The 20,671-nt window shown below is 40.1% G+C and overlaps 5 protein-coding genes across 5 annotated transcripts; 3 read left to right on the forward strand and 2 right to left on the reverse strand.

Annotated features, from left to right (window-relative positions):
- Positions 1-631: 631 nt before the first annotated feature.
- On the forward strand, positions 632-1,864 carry LOC125592994 (polygalacturonase inhibitor 2-like). The gene is made up of 2 exons (XM_048768796.1): positions 632-1,217; positions 1,313-1,864. Exons 1-2 carry the CDS (start codon positions 677-679, stop codon positions 1,762-1,764), a joined length of 993 nt encoding a protein of 330 aa, XP_048624753.1. The 5' UTR covers positions 632-676; the 3' UTR covers positions 1,765-1,864.
- Positions 1,865-7,214: 5,350 nt separating this feature from the next.
- LOC125592992 (polygalacturonase inhibitor 2-like) lies at positions 7,215-8,663 on the forward strand. Its single transcript, XM_048768794.1, has 2 exons — positions 7,215-8,010; positions 8,098-8,663. The coding sequence occupies exons 1-2, from the start codon at positions 7,467-7,469 to the stop codon at positions 8,547-8,549; spliced, it is 996 nt and encodes a 331-aa protein (XP_048624751.1). The 5' UTR covers positions 7,215-7,466; the 3' UTR covers positions 8,550-8,663.
- A 4,112-nt stretch (positions 8,664-12,775) lies between these two features.
- Positions 12,776-14,164, forward strand: LOC106414385 (fasciclin-like arabinogalactan protein 21). Its single transcript, XM_013855054.3, has one exon. It carries the CDS (start codon positions 12,862-12,864, stop codon positions 13,918-13,920), a length of 1,059 nt encoding a protein of 352 aa, XP_013710508.2. The 5' UTR covers positions 12,776-12,861; the 3' UTR covers positions 13,921-14,164.
- Positions 14,165-15,676: 1,512 nt separating this feature from the next.
- Positions 15,677-16,952, reverse strand: LOC106429418 (cytosolic sulfotransferase 15-like). The gene has a single exon (XM_013870167.3). It carries the CDS (start codon positions 16,893-16,895, stop codon positions 15,819-15,821), a length of 1,077 nt encoding a protein of 358 aa, XP_013725621.2. The 5' UTR covers positions 16,896-16,952; the 3' UTR covers positions 15,677-15,818.
- A 1,347-nt stretch (positions 16,953-18,299) lies between these two features.
- LOC106429410 (aspartyl protease AED3-like) lies at positions 18,300-20,606 on the reverse strand. Its single transcript, XM_013870160.2, has 3 exons — positions 20,038-20,606; positions 19,054-19,534; positions 18,300-18,881 (listed from the first exon to the last, which is right to left on the reverse strand). Exons 1-3 carry the CDS (start codon positions 20,515-20,517, stop codon positions 18,520-18,522), a joined length of 1,323 nt encoding a protein of 440 aa, XP_013725614.2. The 5' UTR covers positions 20,518-20,606; the 3' UTR covers positions 18,300-18,519.
- Between the last annotated feature and the right edge of the window lie 65 nt (positions 20,607-20,671).

Below are 20,671 nucleotides of genomic sequence, written 5' to 3' on the forward strand. Positions count from 1 at the left end.
TAAATACTAGCCTAGGTTTTTTTTGATGGTTTAGGGTTTCGAAGTTTTCGGTTTTCTTTAAGGTCACGGCACTTACCGCAGCAGAGCTGTTTCTTCACTGGCACGGTACAGTGTTTCTAATTTCTAATGCCATATTTACTAGCAAAGTAAATCTAAGTTATGTTACACAAATCGAGTGATCAGAACCAGACCAATTAAATGTTCATAAAATGCTTGTTCGATCCTCTGTTTTAAGAACGGAGAAGAAGCCAGACGAAGACTTATCGAGTTATCCTCTGTTTTTCACTTATAAGCTAACTCAAAGGTTGGATCTCTAAACATTTCAGGGCTCGTTTTCAAATTGCTGACTCCAGTGCATAATTCTGTTTTGAGCTTTACTTTTGAAGGCTCGGTCCCTTTATCGACTCAAATGTCTCTTCCGGTTTAGCAATCCAGTCAATTGAACCAAACCGGAAATTAATCCATGGGGTTCACACGCACCGTCGGTGACCAATCAAAATACTTTGTTTTAAATTTAAAAGTGAGATATTTTAAAGATATCACCGGAACTTGTTTAACATGTAAAAGTCAGCAAAAGTAAAACGCGTACACTACCATTTAATTGCCTGACTTGCGTTAGCCTATATGTATTGATCACAAGTTTTCAATTTAAGCTCAAACGTAAATACAACACTCTATGGATAAGACAACGACACTGCTCTTGCTCTTGTTCGCTCTCGTCCTCACGACATCTTTATCCAAAGACCTCTGTCACAAAGATGACAAGAACACCCTCCTCAAGATCAAGAAAGCCATGAACGACCCTTACACCATTATCTCCTGGGACCCCAAAGAGGACTGCTGCACCTGGGTCGCCGTTGAGTGCGGCAACGCAACTATTAACCACCGGGTCACCTTTCTAGACATATCAAACGACGACGTCTCCGCTCAGATCCCTCCCGAAGTCGGCGACTTGCCTTATCTAGAATATCTCATATTCCACAAACTCCCTAACCTCACAGGTGAAATCCCACCCACCATCGCCAAGCTCAAGTATCTTCGTAATCTCTGGCTCCACTGGAACAACCTAACCGGCCCGGTTCCTGAATTTCTGAGTCAGCTCAAGAATCTACAGTACATTGACCTTTCCTTCAATGACCTCTCCGGTTCGATTCCCGGTTCACTCTCTTTGTTACCTAAACTCGAGATTCTTGACCTCAGCAGGAACAAGCTTACAGGTGAATTACTACTCTCTCTGTCTCTATAAGTCATCAGTTAACCTGAGTAACAAACCATAATTTTTCTAACGTCAAGTTTAAACTTCCAACTATAGGTTCGATACCAGAGTCATTTGGATCCTTTAAAGGAGTGATGTATGCTCTTTTCCTATCTCACAACCAGCTGTCCGGTTCTATACCGAAATCATTAGGAAACCTGGACATTAACCAGATTGATCTTTCCCGGAACAAGCTTGAAGGTGACGCGTCGATGTTGTTTGGAGCCCAAAAGACTACACATAACATTGACCTATCAAGAAACATGTTCCAGTTCAATATCTCCATGGTTAAAGTCTCTAAAACAGTTAATTTCTTGCACTTGAATCACAACGGACTCACAGGGACTATCCCGATTCAATGGACCCAACTTGATCTTCAGATTTTCAATGTTAGCTATAACAGACTGTGTGGACGCATCCCCCAGGGAGGGGAACTTCAGAGATTTGATGCTTATGCCTATTTACACAACAAGTGTTTGTGTGGTGCACCTCTTCAGAGTTGCAAGTGAGGTTACCGAGTAAACTTACCACAAGTATCAATCAAGTCTAAGGACAACTGTATTTTCCATTGGCAGTGAATAATAAAACACATGAAGCACATTTGATGAATTCATTACATTTTCAAAACGTATGTGATTTATTGGCTAGCAACGTTCGAGTATGTTAGAAAGTCTATAACATTTTAAGAAATATTGATACAAATATATTCTTATACAATTTTAAAAGTATAAAACATATATAACTTTTTATTTATTGGAACCAAAGCTAATGTTTCATTAGGCTCATCGACTCTAGTATGTCACCACGTCAACATAGCAAAACCATTAATTGGTGAAAAGTTGTTTCAAATATAAAGATAGCTAGTGACCATGAACAAGACCCACTAACTCTTCAGAAAATGCTTTTACTTTGTAAAACTTTTTCAAACTTTCTCAAACTATGTGACTTAACAAATCACCAATCCCCAAAAAGAACCGCCAGCCAACGCCACCTTACTGGGGCTTTGTCCAGGAAGTCTAAGACTACCAGATCACAGAGAGCCTCGGGATCTGGCACTGCTCGAGACGCTGCATCTAGCTCCTCACGTCGTACACCGGGGAGTGCAAACCGTAGATCCAATGCATCACGGCAAAGACGTCCATCCCAAGTCACCCCATCACCAAACCAGCACCCAGTGAATGCAGCTTCACCTGACATAGCGGCAGGACAGAGGAGGATCCGAACTCAACTTCAGGACGAGCAACAAGGGGATTTTCGGTCCCCCAATCCAAAGCTTCCTTAGCCTCTGTAAGCTGGAACTGTTGCGGGTTGGGGAACCCTGAAACAGTCCAGCGTATTAAGGATATGCAGAAAAGCATGTCTATTCATATCTTGTTCCTCATGGAGACGAAAAATACAGATGCTAAGGTCCTTAAAGAGCTCGAGGATCTTCCCTTTGATCAGCACTTTTTAGTCTCCCCCCATAGTCCGGGTGGGGGTGGTCTGGCCCTTCTGTGGACCAATGACGTCTCCATCTCTATTCTCTCCTCCTCGCACAACTTCATTGACACTGCAGTTGTCTATAAAGATACCAGCTTCAATGCAACATTCACATACGGGGAACCTGATGTCTCTAAACGACAGCTAGTTTGGGACCAGATTTCGCTTCTTGGTGCAGGTCGATCGGGTCCTTGGATGTTAACGGGAGATTTCAACGAGATCTTGGAGAATAACGAAAAATCTGGAGGCAGACTGCGGCCTGAAAGTTCCTTCTCGGCGTTCCGTAATTTTCTCGCGGAAAATGACTTGTTTGATCTTAGACATACTGGGAACTTTCTGTCTTGGAGGGGGAAACGCGGGGACCATCTGGTATACTGCAGATTGGATAGGACTCTGATCAACAGCGCATGGTTTGACGCTTTTCCACAGGGACACTGTCACTACCTTCGGTTCGAAGGTTCCGACCATCGCCCAATTTACTCTGTCTTCGACAAGACAAGGCGGCAGAGAGGAAAACTTTTCCGGTACGATAGGCGCCTTAAGGATAATGATGAGGTGCATGACCTTATAGCCGGAGTATGGAGTGACGGGAACTCGCTAACGGTTAGTCAGCGCATAGCCTCAGTGAGAAAAGCCATTGCACGGTGGAGCAGAACACAACATCTCAATAGCCGAAAGATGATTGAATCCTTGCAAGGTTTACTTGATACGGCTATGTCTTCTCCCGACACACTGGAATCGACGATATCTTCTTTGAGTGGCCAACTACTTGCCGCTTATCGATCGGAAGAGGCTTTTTGGAAGCAGCGGAGTCGTCTCCTCTGGTTGGCTTTGGGGGATAAGAATACCGGGTTTTTTCATGCAGTCTCAAAAGGTCGCAGGGCCAGAAATCGACTTACTGTTCTGGAAAACTCGGAAGGCATCGCTCTGTTTGAAGATCATCAGTTTGCTGAGGAAATAACTAGTTATTTTGATCTCATCTTCACTTCCCAGAACGTGAGTGCACCAGAGGTTGTCACCAGAGCCTTAACTCCCAGGATTTCAGAAGCTACTAATAGGAGACTCACAGCTATACCCACGGCCACCGAGATCAGAAATGCCCTCTTCTCCATTCACCCTGACAAAGCCCCAGGGCCAGATGGTTTTTCAGCATGTTTCTTTCAAGCAAACTGGACCACTGTCGGTGATGCTATTGTCAAAGAAGTACAGATGTTTTTCAGATCGGGGTGCATGCCGGAGCTCATAAACTCAACACACATACGCCTCATCCCAAAGAAGCGAGACTCAAAAACCGTGGCTGACTTCCGACCCATTGCACTCTGTAATGTTTATTACAAGGTGATCTCCAAACTTTTATCTCTTCGCCTCAGATCGATCATGGGAGACATTATTTCCGACAGTCAATCGGCTTTCCTTCCCGGTAGAGCGATTTCGGATAATGTTCTCATCACCCATGAAGTGCTTCACTACTTGAAAACCTCAGATGCAAAGAAGCGGTGTCATATGGCCGTCAAAACGGACATGAGCAAAGCATATGACAGACTAGAATGGGGTTTCATCCGACAAGTGTTTGATCAGCTTGGCTTCGATCCCGTTTGGACCAACTGGGTTATGCAGTGTGTGTCTACGGTCACTTACTCTTTTCTCATCAATGACTCAGTCCTGGGAAACGTCCAACCCCAGAGAGGAATACGACAAGGTGATCCCCTCTCTCCCTATCTCTTTATCCTTTGCGCCGAGGTCCTTTCCGGGCTTTGTACAGCAGCACAAAACAGCGGAAACCTCTCTGGTATAAAAGTGGCTCGGCAATGCCCTAGGATCAACCATCTACTCTTCGCTGACGATACTATGTTTTTCGTCCGGGCCGATTTACGGAGCTGCTACGCTCTCAATGCGATCCTCAGGGACTATGAGCTCGCCTCGGGACAGCAAATCAATACCACTAAATCCTCTGTCTCCTTCTCAGCTAGAACACCACAGGAAACCCGCGTTAGGGTTAAAAATACCCTTGGTATAGCAAATGAGGGAGGGGTTGGTAAATATTTGGGCCTGCCTGAGCTGTTTACCCGGAAGAAGAGGGATTTGTTCACTTCTATCGTCGATCGCATCACGTGTAAGGCGGCCTCTTGGTCAACCCGACGCCTCTCTGGCGCAGGTAAGCTAACTATGCTTAAATCGGTTCTAGCTCCCATCCCCAACCACGCCATGTCCTGCTTCCTACTCCCAGTCGGGCTTTGTGCGAGAATACAGTCTGCACTTACCCGGTTTTGGTGGGATGATGATCCCTCAACTAAGAAATTATGCTGGATATCTTGGGATTCTCTGACCCAGTCAAAAAAGATGGGGGGTTTGGGACTGCGAGATGTTCAAGCTTTCAACCTGGCTATGATCGCTAAGATATCTTGGAGGGTTCTAACTCGGCCAGAATCCCTGTTGAGCCGTATTTTGCTAGGTAAATACTGTCATAGCTCAAGCTTTCTGTTAGCTCAGTGCCCCTCAAAACCCTCCCATGGTTGGAGGGGGATCTTGCTGGGAAGAGACCTGCTTTTGAGACACCTCGGAAAAGCGATAGGTAACGGGAACACTACCAGTATTTGGTATGACTCTTGGATCTCCACCTCTGAAAACGTAAGGTCTTTTGGACCTCCTCGAGAAGCGGAAAAGGATCTTGTTGTGGCCGATCTTCTTACCCACGGGAGTCATGACTGGAACCAAGCGAGGGTCGCGCTTATCTTTCCGGAGCTAGTTCATCTGATTCTACAGATAAAACCAAGCTCTCTCAACGCAGAGGACGCCTTCTGCTGGCAGAAGGCCCGTACTGGTATCTATAGCGTTAAGACAGGCTACTATGCAGCCTTGGATTCAACAGAGCAGCCGATCGTTGCTCCTCCTGCCCCTGACAACTTCACGTGGAATCAGCATGTATGGAACATTAACACTTCGGAAAAACTGAAGCTTTTCCTATGGAAACTGTGCAGAGGAGCTCTGGCCCTGGGCGTCAACCTACAACAAAGAGGGATGGCTCTACAAGCGGTTTGCCCGCATTGTAATGCAGCAGAATCCGCCCTCCACCTTTTCTTCACGTGTCCGTTTGCGCAACAAGTGTGGAGACTGGCTCCTTTTACAAGTCCAGTTGATTGGCTGGACATCAACACACCACACCAAGCGCTGTCCAGAGCTACCTCACTCTTATGCCTCCCACCAACGGGATTAACTACTGATCTTGTATCTTGGATACTTTGGGGGATTTGGAAAGCGAGGAATCTCCTGTCTTTTGAGCACAGAGCTACCACAGCACAGTCGGTTTTGACCAATGCCATCTCTGGAGCCAGGGAATGGTCTCTGGCCCAACAGCCTAATCTACCGAGGACTTCACCTACACGATTCATGGAACGACCTCCATCTCTCCCCGCTTTGCTTCTTACCTGCAGTACGGACGCAGCCTGGAGAAAGGAGACTAAGTTTGCTGGGCTCGGTTGGGTTATCTCCGATTCACAAGATGGTCGGATATATGAAGGCCAATGTCAGGCCCGGTTCGTATCATCACCACTTATGGCTGAAGCACTGGCGGTTAAAGGAATGCTCCTAGCGGCGTCACATCTCTCTACAACAAACGTCTGGATTCGTTCCGACTCTCTTGAGCTCATCAGAGCCATTAACTCGAACACATACCCTATGGAGCTCTATGGAGTTCTCAAGGACATCGAGTTTCTATCTGCATCCTTTGTTTTTATCTACTTCTCTCACTTCTCTAGATCGTGTAACTCTCGAGCTGATTCACTAGCGAAGAATGCTCTGTTATGTGATCCCCCTATCATGTACTGAACCCCTTTATCTAATATATTGTAGCAGTTGTCAAAAAAAAAAAAAAAAAAAAACAAATCACATCTTGTACTTTGTTTTTTTTTAATTGAAACCCTTTTTACAAAAAAAAAAAATGCTCGAGGTATCCACCGTTTGAAGAATAATATAGGGTATAATTGGTAACGTAGACAGCGGCAACTGGAGTAAATTAAAGTAAAAATTAAGTGGAAAGATATATATTGTTTTTTGTTTCAGCCGGTTTACTCTTGCTTTTGTAGGGTAGAAAAAAATGGAAACAGCAAATAAAAGATTCATTTTCTACCGTAAAGGAGTGAAAAAGTATTTTCACCTATTTTATCACGATTGGATGATTGGATGTAATTGAATGAAACTGAGAGTAAAATATTTTACTCTTAATTTTTTTAACGCTAATGAGTCATCCAGTCACACTCATAGTAAAAAAATCCAAAACTACCATATTTTCATACAACTTTTAGATTTTAACTAAAAGAATTAAGTGACGTCTTAACAGATATAAGAGAAATTTCTTAACTAATTTTTACTTTTTTTAGTTAAAAGCTAAAATACCATATCTTATATTATGCTAAGAACTCTAACCTAAAAGACATGCAATAAACATGCTCTAATGGTAACAACTAACTCTTAAGTTCGGACATTGTTTTCAAACTTCCGGTTTAGTAATCCAGTCAATTGAACCAGACCGGAAATTGGTCCATGGGTTCACACGCACCACCTGTTTAACCCATCAAAATACTTTATTTTAAAGATCAACAACCGAACTTATTTAACACGTGGTCTAGTCAGCAATATTAATAACAACAAAAACAGTACCCTACCATGTTTCTAATTGGTTGCGTATATATCATCACGGGTTTCCACTTAAGCTCAAACACAAACACAACACACTATGGAGGGTAAGACAACGACACTGCTCTTGCTCTTGTTCGCTCTCCTCCTCACGACATCTTTATCCAAAGATCTCTGTCACAAAGATGACAAGAACACCCTCCTCAAGATCAAGAAAGCCATGAACGACCCTTACACCATCATCTCCTGGGACCCCAAGGACGACTGCTGCACCTGGTACGCCGTTGAGTGCGGCAACGCATCTATTAACCACCGCGTCACTTCTCTAGACATATCAAACGACGACGTCTCCACTCAGATCCCTCCTGAAGTCGGCGACTTGCCTTACCTAGAATATCTCATATTCCACAAACTCCCTAACCTCACCGGTGAAATCCCACCCACCATCACCAAGCTCAAGTATCTCCGTTATCTCTGGCTCAGCTGGAACAACCTGAGCGGCCCGGTTCCTGAATTTCTGAGTCAGCTCAAGAATCTAGAGTACATTAACCTTTCCTTCAATAAGCTCTCCGGTTCGATACCCGGTTCACTCTCTTTGTTACCTAAACTCGAGTTTCTTGAACTCAGCAGGAACAAGCTTACAGGTGAATTTACTACTCACTTTGTCTCTATTAGTCATCGATTAATCTGAGTAACAAACAATAATTTTTCTAACCTAAAGTTTAAACTAGGTTCGATACCAGAGTCATTTGGATCGTTTAAAGGAGTGGTATATGCTCTTTACCTATCGCACAACCAGCTGTCCGGTTCTATACCGAAATCATTAGGCAACCTGGACATTAACCAGATTGATCTTTCCCGGAACAAGCTCGAAGGTGATGCGTCGATGTTGTTTGGAGCCAAAAAGACAACACAGCACATTGACCTATCAAGAAACATGTTCCAGTTCAATATCTCCAAGGTTAAGGTAGCTAAAACAGTTAATTTCTTGGACTTGAACCACAACAGCCTCACAGGGAGTATCCCGGTTCAATGGACCCAACTTGATCTTCAGACTTTCAATGTAAGCTATAATAGACTGTGTGGACGCATCCCCCAGGGAGGAGACCTTCAGAGATTTGATGCTTATGAGTATTTACACAACAAGTGTTTGTGTGATGCACCTCTTCAGAGTTGCAAGTGAGCTTACCAAGCGTTTATCTATAAACTTACCACAAGTATCAATGAAGTCTAAGGACAACTGTATTTTCCATTGGGAATAAATAATAAAAACTTAAGCACATTTGCATTTGATGAATTCATCACATTTTTATGTTATATCGAAATTTTTCTCTATATTTTATTTATTTTATTTTCTCCAATCTTATTTGTTTTATATTCATCAACTATATAATAAATCAAATTTGAAATTCAACTGAAATGTATAATTTTTACATATAACCTGATTTAAATTTTTTAATCAGACATTATTTAAAAATATAGATAAAAAATTACAAAAATATAGAATATATATTGTCACTTTCTCAATAATAATATGTTTCTTATTAATTTTATTCAAAAATATATATATTTTTACCTTATTTTCTGAAAACTAGATTCTGAAATTTTAGCATGTACACAGTAGAAACTACCAACATTAGTCAACATTAAATGTCTTTTACATATAGTTAGTCCAGTTTAGTTTCATTAAAAACTACCAATATATGATACATATATCATATATCTTATAGTATAATACTATTTATTTATATCATATAAAAAGTAATATTAAATAAATAGTAGAACAATCTTCTGTTTAAACTAAGAAAAAGTAAAAATATATAATAATGTTTTTGGTCATTAATTTGGTGGTTACTTTCGTATAAATACATAGCCTAGGGTTTCGAAGCTATTCGTTTTCTTTGTCGTCACGGCGCTTATCCCCAGCAGAGCTGTTCCTTGGAGGTCACGGTGTTTCTTTTTTTTTTCTTACTCTCCTATGTAGATTGCTTTCTCTGAGTATTCCTGTCTCTCCAATGAACATATTAATGATTTTTCCGATTTGATTTTAAAACCTCTGCTTAATATATATACCTTTAGTCTAATAATCAAGTTAGAATCTGATTTTGTATTAATGTTAACAGAGAAAAAAAATGTCCAGTTCAAGGAAGAACGATTTGCAACAGGTGGAAAAGAATTCAAACCAATCTCCGGCAAAGATTGTTCTTCAAGAACCTCTCGGGATCACACGCAAGGAGCTTGATATTGTTTACCTCACAGCGCAGATTGCGGCTAGTTGTGGGATGCATTTTGAGCAAGAGTTGATGAGGAGTGTGTCTATGAACCCTGAATTTGAGCCTATGTTTCAGTTTATGAACCCAACTGATAGTAGGCGCGGTTTTTTCGATGAGGTTACTCTCGAGTATACGAGGAGGTTGCCACCGCCTTCCCAGTACACGAGTGGCGGTCCTAGTCCTAGTATTGCAACCGTTCTTGAGATATTTTTCAATATTGTCCGTCACGTGCTTGATCACAAGGAGGAGGAGGTAACAAAGATGGATTTTACATATTTTAATGACACTGACTGTTTTAAACCAAGTCAATGGCTGCCTCCACTTCCAGGTCTGCCATATCAGCGTTTTTCTGTGAATGATATGAAGTTTGCTGTGGGTGGTTTGGACGCTTATCGTGACTGCGAGTGGTACGACTGGGCTGTGTCAAAACGAAAAGAGTATAACGACTATTTGTTGCTACGAAAAACAGAGTATAACCTACAGTTTCCTGCTGAGGAATCAATTCCAATGAGACTAGGGCTTGGCGAGTACCATGCCCCCTCTACTATTAAAGATGATTCAGACCACAGTGCAAGTCTGAAGGAGAACATGTCCAATGTGAGGGCAGGAGAAACCCTAACCCCGTGAAATGCGTTTCAACATCTAAACTCTTCTTTATGTTTTTTAACTATATCATGTGTTGACTTAATTATTGTTTTGCATTTTCCGAAAAGATTTGTCTCTAGAATGTTATAACTTTATATAATAATATATCATTGTTTTAAACTCTTTTAGAGTGTAGTGCTATTTTTGTTTCTTTAATGTTCCTTCATTTATCTCTATACGCTCCTCCCTTTCGTTTTAAAACATTGTATAACTGTTCAGAATTTCAAAGGATTGCAAAGGTATCCCTTGATTAAACAAGCAAAGGAACAAAAGAAGAAGAATTTCAGTTACCAAAGAAAATACAAAGAAGAAGAAGAAGCAAAGATGACAACAAGAAGTCAAGGACAAAGTTGGTTTGTGTAACCAGAAGTTGCATTGTAAAAAGTAGAAGGATAACTATGTCCTTTTATACTAATCTCATATATTTTATGTCCTATTAGAGTAATTATTTTCAAAATGGTAATAATACCCTTAAAATTGTAATTTTTAAATAAAATAAATAATAGGTTCGATCATACGGGATCGATTTGAAATTACAAGGTCGAACGGATCTAATGGAATATCTAATTCGGGATCGATCGAACGAAATTACAAAATCCAAAATTACAAGATCCGAATTTTTTTGTGAAAATTTTGTAAACAATCAATGGAATATAGAAGACGACGTGAGAAAAAAGTTTCCACGTTTTTTTTCTTCGTTTTAAAAAGTCAATTTTTTCAAAATATGAAAGTGAATATTCCCAAATATTTTGTTTACATATTTTTAGGAACTGATTTTTTATCCGTAGAATACAGCTAATATGTAGAAATCGGTTTTTACAGGTTTTTAGAATTGTAGTAACATGTAGATTTTGATTTCTACAAGTTTTAGATTTACAGTAAATCTAAAGAAATCAGTTTCTACGTGTTTTAGATTTATATTAATGTGCAGATTTTGATTTCTAAAGATTTTAGATCGGTAGGTTAAGTATGGAATGTGTATTCTAAATATTTTTAGAATACTTTTATGTACGTAGATCACGTATTTTAGGCACTGTAGATTCAATGAAAAAGTGGATTTCGTTTTCTACTTCGTAGAATGTTATTTCTACCTTATTTAGAATATAATCTGAAATTTATGATTTAAACATTTTTAGAACTAGAAAAAATACCACTAAATTCATATAAGTATTTTATCAAAAGTTACTATTTTTCTAATTATTTTTTGGCATTGTGGAATCAACTCCACAGGATTTCGTTTTAACTGGTAAAAACTTAATAAAATTCTTATGAATGAATAATTCCACATGATTTCATTTATAAAGAGGATAATGTTATTCTAATTAACTTTTTATATACATTTTACATCTATATACATTTATAAAACAATTCAAAAACAGTCAATTCCGCAACCAGTTTTCCTATTTAACTTTTTATATACATTTTACATTCACAGTTGTAGTTATCAAATTTTTATTCTATATTAACTATTATTTTCATTATGCATTCAAAAGAATTCTCAACAAAATTTTGAATCTTTCATATGTGTACTTTTTCATTTCTAACCATAAAAGTCTCAGAAAATGTATAAAATAAATTTATATTTTTCATCATAAAATTTTATACATGTAAACTTGGATCTACAAACCTGAGACAAGAGATCATGACATGATTCACCTCTGCTGTTCTTGATTCTTTATCGACTGTGGAGATTTGGACGCTCTGGTGCGGAGAAGGGTAGGGAGACAGGTTTCTTGAGGCTTCTCGAGGAGGTCCTTTATAGGAAGCTTTAGAGGGATTGTGTGATACTGAAGAAGCTGCTTCAGAAACAGAGGAGGAAGAGATGACGTGTTGAACAAGGAAGAGTCGTCAATAGCGAAGAGAGTTGTGTTGGGAGAAGAAGAAGAAGATAGGAAGATCTCAGGGGAGACGTGGAGGAGAGTGGAGATTGCTTTGAAGTTGTATTGGCCTGAAATTTTGACAGGTTCAGCTTCAGTTAGGCCGTCAGTGTTAGTATCTTTCTTTTTCTTTGTGGGCCCAAAAAAAACAACTTGGAAATAATGTTTAAGACAGTACTGGTTTAAGATGAAAAAGAAAAGGTCCAACTCCAAAAGAGGTGGTAAATATAATTTTTTTTTTTGATCAATGAGGTGGTAAATATATATGGGGTTATTAGTTTACTGAAATAGGATTAGCTGAAACAAACTTTAAAATCTGTTTCGAGGCTCAAGTGCGAATTTCACATAAGACTAGAAGGGAAACTGATACAACATGTTATATATGTAGTTTGAAAATTGTATAAACGTAAGTTACAAAAAAAAAAAAAAAAAAGTATAAACGTTTTCTTGTCGCTTTGAATAATCCAAGAGTACAACATTCTTGCATGATAATAACATGCATTGACTTGGTCAAATAGTAACCGCCTAAAGAAAAAGAAAAAAAAACACGGAAAGGGTTAACTAATAAAAAGTACAATAAGATAAAATGAGAAAGACTTAACCTACCCGGCAATATTGATGAACTCATCTGTTAAACCCTATCTTCCCTCCAAGAAACCATTTCTTTGACGAGCTCTATCTCCTTCTCCAAGTCTCTGAGATGGGTTGCTGTTGTTCATTGGATTGCTTTGTCTACTTCGTCCTCTCTATTGCTCTAGCTTTCATGGCCGTCTCCACCACTCTACCTCCACCTCCAGATTCCAACATCACAAAACCTAACGTCAGACCCCTTTCTCATCGTGATCCTCTCTCTTTAAACGCTTCACAAGCTTTACGTCAATCCAACTTCAAAGCAATCTCCACTCTCCTCCACATCTCCCCTGAGATCTTCCTCTCTTCTTCTTCTCCCAACACCACCCTATTCGCTATTGACGACTCTTCCTTGTTCAACACGTCATCTCTCCCTCCTCTGTTTCTGAAACAGCTTCTTCAGTATCACACGCTCCCGCTAAGGCTTCCGATGAAGGACCTCTTAGAGAAGCCTCAAGGAACCTGTCTCCCTACCCTTCTCCGTCACAAGAGCGTCCAGATCTCCACCGTTGACAAAGAATCAAGAACCGCAGAAGTTAATCATGTCATGATCTCACATCCGGACATGTTTCTTGGAGATTCTTTGGTTATTCACGGAGTTCTTGGACCCTTCTCACCTCTTCAACCTCACATGGATCATATCCCCCATTCATCTTTATGTCAATCTGATACAAACAAAACCATTCTAGAAGAAGAAGAAGAAGCTGTCCCGGTTAAGATAGACTGGACTCGGATCATTCAGCTGCTAAGTTCAAACGGGTTTGTGCCATTTGCAATCGGATTGCACTCTGTTCTCAACAGGATCATCGCAGATCAACACAAGAACTTGACCGGAATAACCATTCTAGCTACACCGAGTCTGGTCTCACTGTCATCTGCCTCTCCGTTGCTCTATGAAGTCATGAGACGTCACATTATTGCTCAACGGCTAACCAACAAAGAAGTCGCTTCAATGCCTGATAAAGCGTTACTCAAGACACTGGATCCTTACCAAGATCTCATAATCACCAGAACAAGTGTAGTTAACTCATCATCACAGCGTTTGATGATCTCTGGAGTAGAGATTGTAGCTCCAGATATGTTCTCTTCTTCCAACTTTGTAATCCATGGGATATCTCACACACTCTAAAGATCCCACGTGCATAATTCACCATGTCTCTTGTTGTTTCCCTTGTAAATAAATAGAGACATCCATGTATTAATTCACCATCTGTTTGCTATTTTTTAGATCATCCTTAGTCTCTTTTTATTTTTGGTAAGCTATATCATCCTTAGTCTTGACATCACAAACTTGGATCTCTTGTCTCAGGTTTGTAGATCCAAGTTTACATGTATAAAATTTTATGATGAAAAATATAAATTTATTTTATTCATTTTCTGAGACTTTTATGGTTAGAAATGAAAAAAGTACACATGAAAAGATTCAAAATTTTGTTGAGCATTCTTTTGAATGCATAATGAAATTGATCCGATACGTCGTCGTCGTTAACCATGCTATAACTGGAGGGTAGTTTAAGTTGAAAAGTGAGGGTAAGCCGGTCTTTTCCTTAAGGAGAACTCGGGTTGTGATTGTGAATCAATCGAAACTGCCTCCACTCCACCTTTGAAATCGGAGACACCTGCTTCACTCGTGGTACTGCTCAATCTCAGGTAACAATCTCTGATCTGGAACCTGGCCATAGAGGTTGCAGTGAATCAGTGGTCTTGAATATGTTCATGACAAGAATATTGCATGCAAGATGTTCGATAGAATGCAGGCAAAAGTTAAATCACAGGAAGAAGAGGAGTTTCTTGGATGTTTAAATTCTTGGTGATGAATAATTCGAGTCTGGAACTTCAGTTGCAGGACAAAATAGCATAACGATCTGAAGTGCTTTTGGGAGAAGTACGTCCTGGTTTTCACAATGGTGCGTTGATTGCTCATCAAGATGAAGCACTGTAGGGTCTAAGACAGAGGACTTGGTACAAATAAGTGTAAAGGAGAAGCAAACACACACAGAGTTTGAAAAAGAGTACAATGCAAGAAGAAGAAGCAAAAGTACCAACAAGGCTGGATAGTAAAGTTCAAGAAGAGGTCATGGAGAAAACTGTTGATACCAAGGCAGCAACGCAAACAAGCTCTGGCTTCCTGAGAAAACTGACGCTGAGAGTCATAATTCTGATGTAGAGCATGATGAGGCTGTGACTAGGAAGCAATCGTACTTCATTGGCATGAGGGGTTTGTTCAGTTGTGGAGAGAAGGTTGTCTCACGTATCACAACTGCAAAAGTCTGTGTGAGACAGTGTAGACATAGATCAGGTGGCAGAGAATATTTCTATGCCTTGGTTGTTCAAATTTAAACAGAGGTTAGGTGTGACGTCTTTGTGTGCGTTTTCCGAATCAGGAGCAAAACATTCACTTGGAGATGGAGCAAATCTGATTATCTGCTGATAGACTGGGGTTTTTCTACATAAATGTATGAAATTAGTGTGTGACGTGGACTGGCCGTTGAACAACGATTCAGTTGGATTGTTTGTTGCAGTCAACAAGTCAACATCCAAGATACTGTAGCTGAGTCGTCTTCTTCATTTGAAGATTGTACGTGTTTCGATAGCTTAAGCTCTATCATTCAACAACTGTATTCTTAAAAACGGACTTGTCATCATCCATGTTTTTTTTCAGTAGGTATAGAAATCAGAAGACTGAACCGGAAACAAACTCAATAGACAGAGCCGTCGCCAACCTCACATTCAACAAGATGGAATCCAACATGAGGAACATGCATCCACCAAAGATGAGATGAAATTTAATGCATATCAAATATTTTTTGGTGTATTTTAGCTTATTATCCTCTCCCACATGACCAATTAGTACATAGCCTTATATATATAGAATACATAGACATATATTCATACATATTTATCAATACATTCAGTCACACACACACACACATGAACTATATAACACATACAAACAAACGAAAACATTATTGCAAATCACACTGATATATATTGAAACAAACATGAACACTTGGCCTCTTATTTTATTTAGCAGTACCTGAAAGTGAGACCAGACCCACCTAACTTATCATCCACCAAGGCTGACAATCTCTCCACTTGTACAGGCGACAAATAGTTTCTCCAGTCACTAACCTCTCCTTTCCTGAACAAGTACCTATTCTCAAAGTTCTTGATCGATTTGTTCGACTTGTTCACCTCCAACTTCTTTAGACTCTCGAAGCTACACAGATCCGCTACCGCCTTCACAACACCCTTTACTTCTTCTTCCTCCGTGAAAGAAACGCCCAAGAAACTTGCAAGCTTCTTCAAGTTAGTCTCAATGTCTTCTTTCAGATCTTCGTATTTTAAGAACAAGACTTTCTCTGGTCTCTTCAAGCTCTCTCTCCAGTACCCCAACATGTGCTCCCAAAACGGTCCGAACCCTATCACTCCCCTGCAATACAGATCAAACCCTTCTTCTAGCGAGACAGGACTCACTGACTCCGACTTTATGCTGTTGCTGAAATGCCACGAGGAGATGAACGTGTCGAACGGGTTCCGACACAAGTACACAACCTTCGCTCCCGGTTCCTCGATGGAGCCCTTGAGAGAACCGAAAGGGACGTGTGTTGCGAATGTTCTTGGACTAGCTAGACCGGAGAGATCAGGAACTTCTCCGTTGGCGTAAAGCTTGTACTCCAAGAAAGGTACGAGGTCATGAGGGTTTGATGTGAGGAGAGGGTGGTCAGAAACCGGATCAAACCGGTGTCGGTTAAGGAGGGTAAACGTTAAAGCTTTTAACCATGTTGTACCGGATTTTGGTATGGTGGCGAGAATAACATCTTTTGGGAGAGTCTTGAAATGTTTCTGGAAGGACATGATGGCATGAATCTCCTTCGCTTGGCACCAAAACCCTTGGAACTGGTAAAGGTGACGAGTTCTCCAACCTCTCTCCTTTGGTAGAGACTCCAACAAGTCTAGGAACTCGTGGCTTAGCCCTTCTTCTTCTTCTTGGCGCTTTGGGTCTCTGGTTTTGCCTTCTTCCTTGAGGAGCTCGTGCTTGTGGCAAATGGAGAAACTTGGGATCGCCATTATTGGAACACTCTTGATGCTTGAGGTCGCCATTGTAACGTGTTTGTTTTTTTTGTTTTTTGAATCTTTTGTGTTCTGTTTGATATATTTTCGTATGTAAGTTTGCTGTTTATATAATAATAACGTGAATGCATGAAGAGATGTGTTGTGAAGAGAAGAGAGCTATCTCAGATTTTTTTACGCACGTTGGATATAAGTTTGGCCCACTCCATTTTTACACTTTATAATAAGAGTGATGTGTCATTTTATCTGTATTCTCGAAAGACAATTGTGTCGACATTGAACAGTTTATTTATCGACATGCCGTTTAATGCACAACCTTGGTATTGGAATTGGATGCGTTGATGCACTAAGAAAGTGGAGCCTACGTAACTACGTTGCTTTCTTTATATCTTATGCTTTATCTATTGTTTAAGTCGACAGCTATAGACAAGTGAGTGACTTTAGACCTACTTTAATGGGGAATGATACATATCTGATATCTCTTTGATTATTACTCTAAACCATATCCTTCTACGTTTTGTCTTTATGCACAACCTGATTTTTCTCCTTCGTGTTTATCAAGTATAATCAAAGAGATATGTATCCAGAAACATTCAGTTGCACTCTTTTTATTTTTGTTGAGACTTCTTGTATTTACAAAGATGTGGGTCTTCTTAAATTGAAAGTTGTGTAGTGTTTGGTGGTAAAATGAAGAAGATGCAAAACTTTTACATATATATAAGAGTTTATTGCATGTCTCTTAAATTGAGATTCTTATCGTAATATAAGATATAGTCTCTTAGTTTTTAATTAAAAAAACTAAGCGATGTTTTTTATATCTCTTATATTATTTAAGAGACGTCTCTTAGTGTTTTAGTTAAAATCTAAGAGACTATATCTTATATTACGCTAAGAATTTCAATCTAAGAAACTGCAATAAACATGTTCTAATATATATAGTTATATCATAATATATTAACAATATTTTTAAAAAAAATATTAATTAACAAAATTGGTATAGTCATATATTAACAATATTGGTATAGGCTGCAACTCATCTTTACTTAATTTATATTTGAACCTGATCCTATGGTAATATAAACGTTGAGAAATGGTAAAGATAATATGTGAGGAGGAAAAGACCGAAGAGACGATGATGTGTTGTCTTGTGTGGTGGGCTTTTCAATCAGGCTACGCGTGTAAGTTTACAGCCACATATGCTAAAAGACGCCGTTGTGATGAACGTAACTGACATGCATGCATGCTTGTTTCTAACCAAGTGCTAAAAGAGCGTTTTGAAAAAAATGCAGCTAGCAATTTCTAACCAAGTTTATGTGTTGTATGTTACATAATGTTAAGCTTAATTGCATGTACTATAGTTTGAATGGTCTAATGTTATGATTTTAAAATTATTATAGTCGCATTAGTAATGACCACCACCAAAACATATAGTCCTTAGGTATAATATTTTATTCTATTAGTTTTGACCCGAATCTCCAGAGTTAAAACCACATAAGAAACGACTTGATAGGACAAATGCTATACGCCACCGCCCTCTAATAACAGAAATGAATAGTAGTGCAAACAAACAGAACGTGAAGGACAAAACTGAAAAACACAAAAACAAACAAACAAGTCTCTGCTCTTAAATAATTATACTGTCTCATTCAACTTTTTAAGAGCATAATTCACGTGCCAACCCGATCCGTCCATTGGGAACATCGATCAAGACACGGTGGTTCTGCTGCTGCATGCTTGCGATCACGTTCACCACAGAGTTTACGTTTTCCGGCGCCACGGCAATGGCTAGGCACGACGTGCTTCCGGCGGTGCTGTGTAACATCAGGTTATCAGCGGGCATAGTCATGTTCACTCCCTTGAACATAAATGTTATCGCCGGTACCGTGACTTGCCCCGAGTAGCACGTGTCAAAACCTCCGAGTGACGTCACCACAGCGTTACGTGGCTTCACGCGCCTCCTGAACTCGTCCCTCACCGCCTCGTAAACCGTCTTAGCCAACCGCGTGTACACGGTCCCTGCACATCATAATATCATATAGTCGGTTAATAACATTGATTTTAGGTGAACTACATAGAGTCGATAAACCGGTACAAAAACTAAACCGAAATTGTGATTAAATCAAACAGAAAGTAGAAAATTAAAATCTAACCGAGATTAAACCGGTTTGTAAAAAAAAGAAATTCGTACCGGAGTCAAAGATTGTTCCAGCGCCGGTGGTGGGATTAAAAGCTATAGCTTCCTGAGGTAAATCGACGACTTTATTACCAACACGTATCGCAAGGAGGTTGACGTAATACAAAGAGGACCTTCTCGGGTTTCTCAGGAGGGGCGTGTACTTCAAGCGCAGGGGCTGAGAAGTGGGACCGAGTCTCAGCGAACCAGAGAAGGCGAGGGACCTGAAACTCGGTAAACAGTATGAGAAGGTGGATTGGTAAAGTGACTGAGCTTGCGTCATGAGTGATAATGGGCCTCGTCCTAGGCCCAACAATCCTTGTGGCGGAGGGATTGTTCCTCCACCGGCGACCTTGTTGACGCATCCAAAGGTGAAGGCTTCGATTGGATCAGCGGCGAGGCGGATCGTGTCCTGAGAGAGGTTAGCAGCGATGGAAGAGCTTCCATAGGTGAGGTTGAAAGAGCACGCGCTTGATCCGCACGTGGGGTTGGGTACCTGCAAGACAAATGTTCACGTGAGTTAGTGAAGTGTGTCGGACTGAGTTGTGCAGTGTGTTCTGTAGTCCCGTGAATGATTATTTGGAAGTGCGGGTGGAATAATCAATTATTAACCACATGGGACCCCACTCTGTGAAAACCTTTTTGACAAAAATTATATTATATATACGTATAATTCATCAAATACAATCTAGATCTGATAAAGTGATATACTCCCTTGAAAACATTAGTATGAATACAATTTTTTAATTGGGGAATATTCTCATAATAAGATCTTAAAAACGAAAACAAATTCAGGTTGCTAATATTAAAATGCGACTACATTATAGTATATGCATACATGAGCCAAAAATGTTAAAAGTCGATGATGATTATTAATGAAGCTACGCAAGTGTGATAAAAAGTGTGAAGTATAAAGTTATATATAATCAAAAACATTCCATGAAACGTATTTATTACAAATGTTGGTGTGTCAGGTGTGTAATTACGAACTTATTATACCTGCTTGCACTGAGGAGCGTTACAACTGACGTTCTTATAAGTGGTGGATTTGGCTGGAGAAAAGGCGGTGGTTGAAGGACAGCCAACGCAGCCAGAGCAAGGTAACCAAGCCACGTCACTACTCGTGTCCATGGCTAAAAGTAGAGTCTGAGCCGGAGTACCGATCTTAGCCTTGACAATGTACGTTGCGCTCTGCAGCATTTGACGCCCTGAGGCGACGGGAACCACAGATCTCCCGGCGACGAGGCTGGTCAAGTACTGTAGACGGGCCTGGTCTTGAGCCAGAGTCTTTAGTACACGCGCTTCCCATGAAAGTGGGGAGGAGGATTTGAAGGGTGAGCACGGGCTGTCTATGTGGAAGATTTTTAGAGTAGAGCCTTGGTCTTGAGTGTTGGTTAGGTCACATGTTGGATGGTTTAACCCAAGTGCTAATGGAATGATGAAAAGAAGAAGCTGAATGAATATAGCTAGAGTGGTCATTGCGTTATATGTTTTGGGTGTGATATTAATTGCTTTGGCATTGAGAGGGTATATATAGTAGTATAAGCTCCAATATCCTCCAGTAGTGCAAAAGTTACTTGAGTTGAGATTTCCACTACTTTTGTAACTGATGGGCTGAGTAGTAAAATAATGA

This window comes from Brassica napus, chromosome A3, assembly GCF_020379485.1.
Source record: "Brassica napus cultivar Da-Ae chromosome A3, Da-Ae, whole genome shotgun sequence".
NCBI lineage: Eukaryota > Viridiplantae > Streptophyta > Magnoliopsida > Brassicales > Brassicaceae > Brassica > Brassica napus.